This window comes from Macrobrachium nipponense, chromosome 23 (assembly GCF_015104395.2).
Source record: "Macrobrachium nipponense isolate FS-2020 chromosome 23, ASM1510439v2, whole genome shotgun sequence".
Taxonomy (NCBI): Eukaryota; Metazoa; Arthropoda; class Malacostraca; order Decapoda; family Palaemonidae; genus Macrobrachium; species Macrobrachium nipponense.
The window spans coordinates 29,351,241-29,366,177 of record NC_061090.1 but is presented as its reverse complement, the minus strand read 5'-3'; the positions used below and the strand labels follow the sequence as shown (position 1 = coordinate 29,366,177).

The following is a 14,937-nucleotide window of genomic DNA, read 5'->3' as shown; positions in this document are numbered from 1 at the left end:
TTGATCTCCCTTATAAATTAAATGATAATAATAATGAAAGCTAAATCTCCCTTATAAATAAAATCATAATAAAAAAAAGCTTAATCTCCCTAATAAATTAAAACTAAGAGGGAAGGAATTAACCGCAACCACTGAACGACCTCATAAAACACTGCATGGTTTTTGTTATTTTTTTTTTTTACGGACTGCCAAAGGCAACAACACCCCACCCCACCCTACCCTGCAACCCCCCCCCCCCCCCCCCACCGCAAGCCTATCACAGCCTACCGGCGCGCCGCCGAAAAGGATCTAAGACGCAATGTTTTTTAAAACACTCCTCTGCCCGGTGACCTTGGCAGGATAATATTCCAATTTGACTTTTGCAAGCAAGCAAGCAAGCAGGCGAGGAACAAGAAGAAGAGGAGGAGGGGGAGGAGGAGGATAATCAGAAAAAGACCCTTCCTTCTCTCCTCCCGCTGGCAGGCAGCCATTTTCGCTTTTCCCCTCCAGCCTTCCCGGATACGTTTCGCTGTCTCATTTGGTCGGTGAGATAGTTTCGAACGCTTGCTCCATTTAGCAGATCACGACTCTCTCTCTCTCTCTCTCTCTCTCTCTCTCGAAGACGTGGACACCACGGATGGACTGGTGAGGAGGGGGAGGAGGAGGAGTAACTCGATGACGTAAGCCGAAGCCACTGGTTACGCAACCGGATGCATTTCGTGTGTCTGGTGGCGGGAAAGATGCGCATCGCGAGGGGCATTTGTCCTCACACAAGAACACTTGCGGCTGACGACTTCTTCTGTTCGAATACGGATATTATGGTTATAAGGCTTCTCCGTGCAACATGTCTCTCTCTCTCTCTCTCTCTCTCTCTCTCTCTCTCTCTCTCTCTCTCTCTCTCTGCGCCGCGCGTGTATGTGGTATTTGTCACCCTCCACTATGAGGCCTGTGGGCGGATTCTTATTTTTTGGGGGGAGGAGGCAGACAAGGGTGGGGCATGTACATCTGTTTACGGGGCAACTAGTGTATGGTAAAGGTTAGTCCTTGGGCTTGGGCCTAATGCTCTCATAGGCGATGATTGTTTACGTATACTTTACAAGTATAATTCCCAGGTTATACAAAAGGACACTCTCCTATAATCCTTCGTCGTGGTAAGCTTTTTATTTCCTTCCTGAGTGGGCGAGAGAAGTTTCTTCGGCCCCGAGTTCTACTCTACAAGTAGGCCTATAATTCCCCGGTTAAAAATATGGACACTCACTCACGATCCTCCGTCGTTACAAGCAGGTTTTACTGTTCATTCACAGTGTCTTAATGATTTTGTCTAGCTTTCTTTTAAACTTTTCCACACTGTTGCCGTTTACGACTTCTGGTGGCAGTTTATTCCATGTGTCACATATCTTGTATGTAAAGTTCCCACAATAGGATGTGTTGTGTACCTTCAGTTCCAGTTTCCATCCATTATTTTTTGTCTGGTTTTCGTTTAATGTAAATAGTTTACGGACTACTTTTGTTAGGCCCTTTCAGTATTTCAAATGTTTCTATTAGTTGTCCTCGCAATCGTCGTGTTTCTAAGTCTACATTTTCAGGCTCTCTAATCGTCTTCAGTAACCTATTTGTCTGTTCCTATTCTTAGTGGCTATTAAAGGCAGTTAGGCATATCTAGAAACACCCAAGAGGACGAGAAGAAGGTTCTTTCCTCCTTCAGCCTCGTGTTCACATCTCTCAAGACTGTGGCAGAGCAGATGCAGATGGGATCTCTTTATGGAAGTACGGTGTACATCAGGGTGGGGTTCTGGTGCCTGTCTTATTGCAGCCGTGGGGCTGTTTACAATCTCTCCTTACCTTGTAGAGAGCATCTCACATCCAGCCCTGTCGAACTAAGCGCCCTTCCCCCAGTAAGTCGGACGAATAAAGATACGACTGCTTTTTACGAAAGGATTTTGTTCAGGGAAAACATATTTCTAACTGACTCCCTGATTGCCGGTCTGGTGAATTGAGAAATGGGTTCTCTTGTAAAGTGGACTCAAATATATGCCGGTAATTTACTTATGATTCGAAGCTTTTCGCTTATCATCAGACTTAAAAGTGAGGCAAATAAAACCCAAGAAAATGTGTTTCTTGTTACACGAGCAAATAAAAAAATAATAATAGCAAAAAAAAAAAAAAAAAATTTATTATTTTCAGTGGCGTGTTACGAATCGACTAACTTTTTCTTTTTGTTTGTTCTTATTACAGATATTGGAGACCGTGTTATTTTCACTTACTCAGGGAATAAGCCTACCAATTAATTTGTTGTTGTTCTTGTTGGGGGGGGAGGGGGGGAGGGCTAGGCAAGCTATCTGGAAAAGCCTAGGAAGACCTGAAAAAAGTACTTCGCATTGAGTTATAGATACAGGAATTTTAGGACAGGATATTTATGATTTATCTATTAGGATGAAAACGTAAAAAAAAACAAAATAATGTGCACGTTTAAACAGTACAGAACAATTATTTCTTATAAAACAGCGTATTTATTTTAATTTTCGTTGGTGAAACAAAGCGCAATTCGACCGTAGATTTTAGCATGCACCTTGAGTTAGCTGGAGGTCGGATCATGCCTTGTTTACTTTTAAAACTGAAATATTGTCGGAGTTCGGGTTATGAAATCCAAACAAGACGAAATGCAATACTGCAACTTTTCCTTCGAGACAACACTAATGATGACTCATGAAATATTACACTTACTGCAATCTGCTATATGGAACCTTTTTTTAGTGCGGTCAACAACTGCAAATAATAGAATAAATGAATAATATTAATGTCCTACGTTCTTAAGGATGTTATTGCACACGACTGTTTAATAATTGTGCTTTCATTCTGCGCATAATGGATACATACTTACATACAAGGAGTGAATCTGTCATTCATATGCTTGTGTTTACATTTGCGGAAATGTGAATTCATACACTGCCTACATGTGTATATAAACGAGCGCGCGCGCGCACGCACGCACGCACACACACACACACACACATATATATATATATATTATATATATATATATATATATATAATATAGGATTATTATATATATATATATCACACACCGTGCAGAAAAGTGTATTCAGGAACACAAAAATAACCGTATCAAAGTAAAAATCAAGCAAAATAAAAAAAACAGACACACACTTGGGAAAAAAACCCAGAAAATTTAATTTGTAAAATCTTGAGGAGCAGGAAAAAAAATTTATGCAAAATCTTGAGGAGAGGAAAAAAAATTTATGGCATCTGGGAATTTGGAGGATCGTCCAACGGAACGGTAACGTTCACTCACGATCCTGAGGGAGCGAAAAACAGTCTTCGAATATTTTTTAATACAAACGGTGTTAAGAGTTTTCCTTGAAATAACTGAATAACTGAGCCATTAAATATATATATATATATATATATATATATATATATATATATATATATATATATATATATATATATATATATATTATTTTCTCTCTCTCTCCCTCTCTCTCTCTCTCTCTCTCTCTCTCTCTCTCTCTCTCTCTCTCTCTATATATATATATATATATATATATATATATATATATATATATATATATATATATATATATATATATATATACGTAACAAGAATGAAAATGAGTAAACTAAAGATAGAAGGAAACAGGACTGATACATGAAAAATAAATATGGCACATAAATATGCAACATGTACAGAACAGGATTCATAAATAAGAAAAAAAAAAAAGTTCTGTCGCCACGGGCACTGAGGAGGAAGGAGTCACTGGCACCAAACAGGATTTAAAAACCAATCCTTATTATATAAAAAAAAAAAAATAAGCAAAAAAAAAAAATAAAAATGAGCAGACGTACGATTTCATTAAAAAAAAATTGGTTCATATATCGATTCTGAACTTCACATAACATTTTAAAAATTGTCCACGTGGCTCGGCTGAAAAAAAAATGTCACATGTCTCAGTTACGAAAAAGAATAAAAAACCGACATGTCTATCTGAATGAATGGAAAAGCATACACACACACATATCCAGGATGTTGCAGAAGAAATGCGTGTGGCATAGAGCTCTCATCCTCTCATGCAATTGCATGCAATCTCTCCAGACGCTTTTGATTGTATAGTTCGTGAGAGAGACATCTCTCTCTCTTTTTTTTCCACGCTGTCTCGCTTCTCAATTCCTCTACGACAGAGAGAGAGAGAGAGAGAGAGCTCCCCGATATTGTTCTAAGTATTAACTTTATATCCCTTTGTATCAACTTATGTCCCTAAGACGGAGAGGCAGATAGATCCCACATGTGGTCTTTTCCTAAGAGACTTTACATCCCAAAATCAATTCTCCTGACATCTTTAACGGTTCATTAATGTTTTTATCTACTTATTTGTTAATCTGTTAAATTATCACCGTTTTCTTATAACTGATCTTTCGGTATTTTCCTGTTATCTTCTGTAACTTCTTTCAAATGAACATTACGTTCTTTGGAAACTTGAATTTTTTAGTCAATGGACACCCAGGAGCCTGTTCAATATGAATAGGGTTCATCTTCTGAATAATAATAATAATAATAATAATAATAATAATAATAATAATAATAATAATAATAATAGTAAAGCAGGCACCTCTTCGATGCTATTTTTAACATCCTGCAACTAGTTCAGGTCAGGTTACTAGACGAGGGATTCCTTAACGAATCCGTGGCTCAGGGAAGTTCAATGAATGCTGGCCATTTTTTTTTAAGTTTTTTTCCCGCTTTTTTATCTCTCCAGCTTTTTAAACATTCGACCCAACTGAGCGATACTTGACATGTCTGGATTAGATCGACAAGGCGTTTCAAATCGTATCTGTGCATGCGGATATCCTAGATGAACTTATTTTGAGAGCCACTTAAAAATATAATATAATATATATATATATATATATATATATATATATATATATATATATATATATATATATATATGTGTGTGTGTGTGTGTGTGTGTGTGTGTGTGTGTGTGTGTGTGTGTGTGTGTGTGTGTATACATATAAATTCCCTGGTACCCCTTTATTAGAATTTTGCAAGATTTTCCTTTAGGTCATCTTTTCCTTGGTAGGTTTCCGGGGCTTCTTGATATTCCAAAAGTTCTAATTTTGACCCTTTTTTTTTGACCGTTTTTAAAGCATTGGCGTAATTTTTACAAAATAATTTCACGCGTCGTAATGGAATCTAGTTTTCTTGGATAATTATATTTACATATATTGTGTGGTTCACTGTCATTCCATATTTTCATCCAACTGACCGATTCTTAGCTTCATTTACCATAACCGCTGCTACGCCAGTTAAAAAGAGGCAAATCAATCAATGGGCATCTCCACGGGAAAGTGTCTTCCCTCACTATCTCACAGACAGCACCATGACCATCGCAACGCCAGTTTACCGAACCCAATCAATCAATGAATGAAGCGGCACCTCCTAGTTCCTTACGTAGAGCTTAAAACCAAAAGCACAGCAACGCCAGTTTGCTGAATTTAAACAATCAATCAATCAGTGAGGAACTCAGCAGAACGTCCTACATGTGTCCCTTTCGGGTAGGACAATCAATCAATTAATCAGCATCTCCGCAGGACCTCCTCCTCCTCCTCGGCGTCCCTCGCGTGCAGGACAGGAAATCTGGATCACCGGACATCCTTTTCAAGTGTCCCTGAAAAGGTGAAAATGAAAAGGATGCCCAGACTCACGAAGCAGACCTGGAAAAGGGGGAAGCCCCTTCCAGCCCCTCGCGAATGTCCGATCTCGTCAGTAAATGATGGGGTTGCCTGGAAGAATTCTTCCTCCGTCCTGGAAGGTGTCATCACTCGCGCGGGCTCCTCTTCTTCTTGCGTAAGTGATTTGGTCTTCACGACGCGACGAGAAGAAGAAGGAGGAAAATACGGCTTTTGTAACTGGCTCTTTTTTGTTGTTGTTAAATGTTGCTGCCTGTCTGTTGACGCCTACACAAGAAATAGAAATGGAAGTAGGAGAATGTCCGAATAGCTGTACATGTCCTGCTTGTTGTGGGCACGGTTACAACAGCTGTTCTTCTTCTAGTTGTTGTTGTAGGTACATTTAGAATTGCAGTTTTTGTTCTGGTTGCTGTGGGCATGTTTAGGATAACTGTAGTTGTTCTGGTTGTATTTGTCCTGGTTGCTGTGGGCACGGTTACAATAACAATAGCTGTTCTTGTCCTGGTTGTTGTGGGTACGTTTAGAATTTCTGTTTTTGTTCTGGTTGCTGTGGGTATGTTTAGGATAGCTGTATTTATTTTGGTTGTTGTGGGCACGGCTAGGACAGCTGTATTTATTCTGGCTGTTGTGGGCACGGTTAGGACAGCTGTATTTATTCTGGTTGTTGTAGGTATTCATTCTGCTTGTCGTGGGCCAGGTCAGAAAAAGACTGCATTTCCCCTAACTGTACTTCCTCTGACTGTTGTGGACAGAGGAATATGAGGAATCATCAAAGTTGGGGCACCAGCTGTATTTGTTCTTGTTGTCCTCGTTTATGTTTAGTTACAACGGCAGAAGAACTACGTCGAAGAGCAATATGGAATCAGGCGTGACAGCTGTCTTTTGTACCACAAGGCCGAAGAATCAGGATTGTGGATCTAGTAGACGTCTTTGTTCTTGTAGTCGTTGCGAAACTAAGATGTATTATATTTTTTTGTTTTTTGTTTTTTTGTTTTTATGAATCCAGCAGCAAATTTCAGTGGGAACAAAAAAAAAAAAAAAAAAAAAAAAAAAACCGTTCCAAAATTAGGAGTTCAGGTTTGTAAATAGGTTAGTTTATAACGAGTATACGCATTCATTTGTTTTGGCGAATCCAGCAGCAAATTTCACTGAACAACGAAGACTACTAAAATAAAAAATTCCAAAATTAGGAGTTCAGGTTGTAATATAAGAGTATTCAGATTCATTTTCATCAAGCAGCATCCCATAATATCTGACGATGTTCCTGTCATGGCAGAAGATGTGACAGGAAGAAGAACGTAGCAATAAAAACTGCTCCTGGACATTTATCAATCTAAGCAACTTTGTACATTTAATTTCCAGTTTTGTGGAAGTCGATTTAGGTGGTCAAAATTCTACTGGAGCTTTAAGCACTTCTTCAATTCTAAAACAATTTCATTTTGGCCACAAATTTTACCTAATAATAAAACATTTACGGTTTATTAAAGGTAATCAAAGCAACACACGAGTATTTAGATTCAAACGCCTTTGTGTAAGACAGACTCGGAGGGCAAAATTCAACTGGAGCTATGAACACTCCGTCAGTTCTGAAGCTGCTCCATTTTAGCCAATTTCTTTCCTATATTTTAGGATCTTTTTGCCAAGAACTGGTTTCCTGGATGGGTAAGAATGCGAGACTGGAAGTATAGGCTCACGTGTAGTCTGCTTTGAGAGAAATAAAAAAAAGAACTATAATAGGTATTCATGTCACCTGGAATCCACACGTGTTTCCATTTAAGAGAGGACTACCCGGACGTCTCTCTCTCTCTCTCTCTCTCTCTCTCTCAACACAAAGAAAACAGAATTGTCTACGAGCAGTTACATATTGCTCAGACACAAAATGAAAAATAAGAGGAAAATTAAAGTTAAACTCTCTCTCTCTCTCTCTCTCTCTCTCTCTCTCTCTCTCTCTCTCTCTCTCTCTCTCTCTCTCTAAGTAAATAAATATATAAATAAACAGATAATAAATTTATAATAAAGATAAAAAAATAAATAAAAAGAAAAATATAAATAAATAAATAAATAAATAGATAAATAAATAAAAACAACACCATCACCCACACACAAACTGTTGCTCATTCAGAAAAAAAAAATAAAGCAAAAATTGTGAAACGCTTTCATCAGCTTGGTTCTTCGCTCTTTTAAAACTGGAAACCCCACACCAAATGTTTTCCTAAAGAAAGAAAACATATAACTTGGACGGGGATGATATATAATCAAAAGAGTTTGAATTGATTTTGATTTTGTACACGCCATTACCTGGTATTAATAAAGGATTTTTTATTTTAAATTTTCGAAATAAACGTGTATATGAATATGGATAGATAATATAATGATATATATAGATAATCTATACATACTGTGGGTATGTGTATATGTTTATATATGTATGTGTATGTATTATATATATATATATATATATATATATATATTATATATTACAGAGAGAGAGAGAGAGAGAGAGGGTTTATTTTCAAAGATATGAAATACATTTTTTATAATACACAATGATGAATCTGACTACACCTGTATACGAAATCAATATAAGAACAAATAAAGTTAAATTATATAATATATTAATACATATATATATATATATATATATATACATATATATATATATATATATATATATATATATATATATATATATATATATATATATATATATGAAGTTGGCACTGATGCTTTCCGTCGCTAGTTGAGCTCGGGATTGGCCGAGGCAACGATGACGTCAGCGTGACGTCACTGATGACGGTATCACCGCGGGGAGGCCTTCATGATAAGATTCCCACTGGTCGGACGAGTCTCTGAATCCGTTCTCGGAAAAACAGTCTTGGCTATTTGGATCAGAAACAGCTGGGAATCCTTTAAAAGTTTTTTTTCGTTTCATTAGCTAATGGAATTTCCTCTGCTTACTGTTCTTGAGGTTTATCATGCAATTCTGTTGCGTAGGATTTCGTGGGTGCTGGAATTCCAGAAATCTCTCTCTCTCTCTCTCTCTCTCTCTCTCTCTCTCTCTCTCTCTCTCTCTCTCCATGGTTTAAAATACTTTAACTAATGTACTTTTAAATTTAGAACATTAAGTAGCGAACTCTCCTCCTCTCTCTCTCTCTCTCTATGTCTCTCTCTCCATGGTTTACAATACTTTAACAAATTTACTTCTAAATTCAGAACATAATGTAGCGAACTCTCTCTCTCTCTCTCTCTCTCTCTCTCTCTCTCTCTCTCTCTCTTATATATCTCCATTGCACGTCGAAACGAGGACTAACAACGCCCCCCCCCCCACAAAAAAAAAAGAATCTCATCTAGGGAGAGCAGTCGAAGAAGTAGCCATCATCATAAATCAGCCGTTCAAAGACCCTTACACACACATACACACACACACACACACCCGAAATCCCTTACCACATGGTCCTCGGCGCCAAGGAGTCGCCCTGTGTCTTCAGACTGCTTTTAATTACGGAGGTTCCATCCATATCTCCGTTCATCCGTCGAATTTTTATCTCTCGTCTAGGGGATGCTATCTCTCGGATGAACACGAAAGGATGATGCCTAGCCTGATAAATTCCTGAGGAGGAGGAGGAGGAGGAGGAGGATTCCTGAAAGGATGAGGGATGATGGGGAACTGTAGGGAAGAGAGAGAGAGAGAGAGAGAGAGAGAGGAGAGAGAGAGAGAGAGAGAGAGAGAGAGATGGCAAAATTAATTTTTTATTCTTTTCCTCCTCATTTTCTTGGTCAACTTTTGACAGTTGATCTTTGAAATATTATTTGCTAAAGACGTACACACACACACACACACACACACACACACACACACACACACACACACACACAGACGATCAGCTTCCCCATACCATCATATTTGAGATGATTACTGAGCTGCTAAAACGCACGTACACATATACATACATACATACATACATGCGAGGTGCGTCAGTATACCAATATACTAATTTAAAAGGTTAGTAGATCAACCAATCCTTTTCCCTTCTACCCTCTGGGTCAAATCACAATCTCCTGCCAATTCTTTCCTATTCCTCCCTCTACCTGACCCTAAAACCAGAAGACACCAAGGGGTCACTGACCCCTCACACCAACAAAACAAAGTGAAGAAATAATAAACGAAACATCAAAACATAAGAGAAAACAAAGTACACCAACCTCACCTGACCTGTGGCTGCGTACCAGAAGAGATCAAGGAAATTGTCACTAGTCGAGTGACCTTGCTTCACCTTGACGTCACAGATTTGACCTGGAATGCCATCAATGGATGTTACGATTTAGATTGACGGGTGCAGTGACGTCATTGGGTGACTTGGCTTAAGCATTGTTGTCATGCTCAAGGTGAACTGAATGGAGAGTTTTTTATATGGATGAAAGTGAAGTTGGTCATTCATCTATTATTATTATTATTATTATTATTATTATTATTATTATTATTATTATTATTATTATCATTATAACAACACCTTATGCTAATAATGCCGTGATGAGTAACACCATTATATTATGATATGTCAGCTAAACATGGAAAGAACGTTAGTTTATTGATGTGAATATTATACCAGAACGATATACTATATATATTATATATATATATATATATATATATATATATATATATATATATATATTGTGCATGTGTTTTTATGTGGGTGTGTTGTGTGTCTATATATGCACTATGAATATGATTTGTAATTATACTTAATTACCTAAGGTTATGTATTTGTGTATATTTATACATATATATGTGTATGTGGGTGCTTGTGTGACATTATATGCACTGTGAATATTATTTGTATCTATTGTTATGTATTTGCGTGTTTGAAATTTCTCTTCATCAGCAAAATAATGTTCGTTTAATCCCTTTCAAAATAAATATTTATTAATATTCATTACTATTAAACAAGAAATCATGATTAGAATTAATGCCATTATAATGATCATTCCCCCCAAAAATCAAAAGTTCTATAATTTTCCAGTACCTATCTAATAGACTACGTGCCTTTACAAACGCACTGTAATCCAATTCCCACGATACTGGAAAAATCCAAAGTCATCATCATCATCATTATCAATCGAGCCAGAATCGAGAACAAAGATCACTTCCTTTCAGTTTAACCCAAATGTCGTATTGCGCCTCGGCCTAATAAACTCGTCTCTATAACATTTATCATACACTAATACGATCAGTTCACCTGGATTAGTAAAAGCATAAGAGGTTTTTTGTTTTTAGGCCGAAGTTGAGAACCGGAGTTTAAGGGTATGACATCATGCCCCACGAATTCCAGCGAGGGGTGGCGTGGTGTGAGAGTGTGTGTGTGTGTTCGTGAGTGCGTCTGTGTTTTGCTTCTTCGTCCTGTAACTCCTTTATCTGAAACACGCATGCGCCTTCTTCCTCAGGTGCTGCGAGAGCTCGTCTCATCTCACCTGTGGCCAGTCCAGTCAGTCTCAGTCGGTCTCGAAGCTTCGTGTCGCGCAGAGACCTCGTCGTGTGCTCCGACGCAAGTTTGTGACTGAGAGCGAAAGATTAGAGAGAGAGAGAGAAACGCCGCTTCGTTTGTTACCTGTCTGTCTGTCTGCAACGGAAACAGAAAAGGTTAAAAAAACTGAGGATATATCTCTCTCCCCTCCAGCCCTTCTCTTCGTTCAGAACCGTCGAACTGAAAGTGTCTTGTCTTTGAGAGACGAGTTGAACCATTTATACACATACTATACCCCCCTACGAAAACATAGGTCCTTGAAGGATGGCAGTAGGATCCGTCCCACGAGAAACCGTCGTCCAGATGCCTGAAGGTGGCGCCTCGATGGAAGCCCAACAGCAAGAGTCCTCTGCAGAAACTGCAACTGCAGGGCCCATTTCCCTCCCGAGGTGCAAATCGCGCCTCTTCAGCTGGCGCGTGGCCGGTGCCGTTCTAGCCCTCCTGGTTGTCCTCGGATGGATATTCATCATCGTGATGCTCATCCTGGAGGAGAAGTGGCAGCTGGTGCTGGTGGCCTGGTTGCTCCTCTACTCCGCCGCCCACTTCTGCTACTGGTACTGCAAGCGCCACAGCCTTATCACGCTACACCGTCATGTAAGTCTACAGACTTTTTTTAAGTCTAATCTTCACTTCTTGAGAATTGCTATAATTTCACTGATCGTCCTCTTGTCTGAGGCTGGAATGAGATAGGGTCTTCGTCATAAGATAAACAAATCTGGGCTTCTTTTTGTGTAATTCTACAGAATTTAGGTCTAATCTTCACTTCTTGAGAGTTGCTATAGTTTGACTGAGCTGGGATGAGATGGGGTCGTTGTCATAGGATAAACAAATCGTGCTTTTTTTGGGCTTAATATTTAATGTGACATATTCTAAAATCTTTCTCCCCGGTTTCATAAGAGCTAAAATTTAAGACAGTCCAGTTGACAGTTTCTGATGAAAACTGATGAAAACACCACATAGCATTTCCGTCTGTTGAAACACATCTCATTCCAACCCATCAAAAGGCGGTGTATTTTTGTTTAAATATAGATTTTTGTGTATTCATAAAACTAATCATGTTTCATCTTATTGGAAATATGTTGCATTTTATCATATTATCATTTCCGATTAAAAGATAGTTCAGTGTGATCCTGATATACAGACAGGGTGCCCATAAAGTCCCAGTACCGTTACAATCAATAAATACTTGTAATGGTACTGGGACTTTATGGACAACCTGGATAAATGTAGCTTTGACAAGTGTATCTGACAACTTTCTATTGTTGATGCCCATACCATTTTTAGCTTAGAATGCAAACACGTTTATCACTTCAAGTATCGTACTTTTCAAGTGTCTGGTAACACATAATTCAAGGACAATGGTTAGAGATTTTATCTCGACAATATATAAGCTAATATGAAATGATCGAAATAATCTTTGGAAGATAAATATGTATTTCGATTCCAGTTTTCTCCACATGAACCGATCGAAGTAAGATTGACTGATTGTTGTTGTTGTTTTTTTTTAATCAGTAATAAGGGGAAGTAAAAAATAAATATATTAAACAATAAGTCCTCATATAAGAAAAAGTTTTTTGTTTAAACTGTTAAGTCACAGAACAAACAAGTTGTCCACGAATATTGTAAAATAGCGACCCATAAATAAAAGCAGGGCACATTTGATAAGCCGAAGAGGATTAATGAAGATGATAGTTGTATCATATGCGTAGAACACAACGCTTTGACGCGGTGTTAGCCGTAATAGCCGGTCCCAGAGTGGCGAGTTTTTTCCTCTCTCTCTCTCTCTCTCTCTCTCTCTCTCTCTCTCTCTCCCTCTCCTCTCTCTCTCTCTCTCTCTCTTCTCTCTCTCTCTCTCTCTCTCTCTCTCTCTCTCCTAACCACGCTGGTGTTCCATCTACCCAAAAGGTCACAGAGTCCATGATGGTTTTAGCAGGATCCTGGTTTTAGCCTTAGGATAACCTATTCTCTCTCTCTCTCTCTCTTGACAGCCGAAACGCTTATCAGCTATAATTCCATTCTGGGTGCGAGTTATTCCCAAGGTGTAGTAATAGGTCTAGAATTAGATAGTACTAGGTGATGTTTGTGGCTATATATATATATATATATATATATATATATATATATATATATATATATAATATATAATTTGTGTGTGTGTGTGTTAGCTATGTACCTTCATGTAAACACACGCATCATCCCACAAACAAGAAGTTGATCTCCTCTCCAGTGCTTCCTTGTGGTTTCCAAACAGCGTGAAGCAGGTCACGTCCGTAGGAAGGTAAGCGGCTGATATTGTAGCCTGACCGGTGTAAGGGGAGATAGGGGAGGGAGAAGAGGAAGAGGAGGGGTAGGTGAAGAGCTCTGCTCCGCTACAAAGCAGAACAAAACAAAAGGTGGTCTGAGTGACTGAGTCTCCTACAACTCCTTTTATTTTTGCTCGCCTGAGCGCTCGCGCGTTAGCGAGGCTTTGAGTACAACACAGGGGAAAGTTTCGATGTTACCAGGTTGTTTTCAAGTAACTAATCCAGGAGAAGAAATCTGCGAGCTGATATCTATTCCACACTACCGAACGTTTTAATTAAACGTTTTTCTATCCTTGTACTCGTTCACTCACGCCCACTCAGAGGCGCCTTACCGATAGCTCTTACGCCCACAGTTGACCTTCAGGGCGCCGCAGAGACGCTTCTGACTGAAGGCGTCACAGGAAACTCCCCCCCCCCCCCCACCCCCCCCCCACACACCCCCCCCCCCCAACAGTTGACAAATCATGCGGCTCGGTAGCGACGCATAAGAAATTGCCCGGATGTGTCTCATTAGATTATAAAGAAGTTCTACTGCAACTGGTATTGCGCGCGATGACGTTCCGAGTCACTCGAAGCGATCTTTTCGTTAGTTCGTTTTCTAAGTTGTGTCACTATGGATTGTTTTCAGGATAAGCAACCCTGATTTGAGGGTAACCCTGATTTACTTTGGGAAATAAAGAGTAACCCTGATTACTACCTTGGCCTATGGACGAAAGGTAGAAATGTTTGATATTAATGATTACTGATTCGTCGTTTTGAAATGGCCACAAACCTGTGTGACCTCCGAATCCATTTTAGAGGCGATTATTTTTTAATAAAACCGCGATTTACGTTTTCAGATATTTTCATATAATCATTCACTTGATTTCAATGCTAAAATTTGTCGCTAATTTCACAATCTTGACGGGGAATGCTGACTTGATTAAGTAGATTCTGATTAAATCTGTCATACAAGAAATAAGTCTTGCAAACTTGAATTCATGATTTCTAAAATTTCGAGAAATTGACGAAGAAGTATCTCGCCTATACCGTTGAGACTTGAGTTCAAATTCCAACTTTTTTTTTTTTTCTGTGCGCGGTCACAGTCCACGAAAAAAAAACACGAATACCTACGACTTTTACGACGTAACTCGACGGGTATCACCTCGAGGCGAATACACGAACACATACACACACTGACCGGTGGTGGTCATCTTCGGGAAAGGACTCCGGACTCCGTCGCGTTTTCTCTTCCCCGAAAGTGACCCCAGAGCACCTTGCACTTGGGCGTCACGACCCTACGAGAACAGATGTTCTTCTCAGATAATGCTGACTGTTTGGACGTCGATAATGGCTATTATACCCGGGCGGCTTTCTTCGTGCGACCTATCATACTTTCGTGGAAGCTTCGGCAAATCGTGCGTGATTTGGTGAGAGGA

At 39.0% G+C, this 14,937-nt stretch overlaps 1 protein-coding gene across 3 annotated transcripts in view; it reads left to right on the top strand.

Annotated features, from left to right (window-relative positions):
* Nucleotides 1-14,937, top strand: part of LOC135199969 (uncharacterized) — a 73,415-nt gene that overhangs the window by 52,762 nt on the left and 5,716 nt on the right. For all 3 annotated transcript variants that reach the window (XM_064228133.1, XM_064228111.1, XM_064228122.1), the window contains exon 2: nucleotides 11,137-11,810. In XM_064228133.1, the coding sequence (XP_064084203.1) occupies nucleotides 11,481-11,810 (330 nt within the window). In that variant the 5' untranslated portion in view covers nucleotides 11,137-11,480. The remainder of the gene's footprint in view (nucleotides 1-11,136; nucleotides 11,811-14,937) is intronic.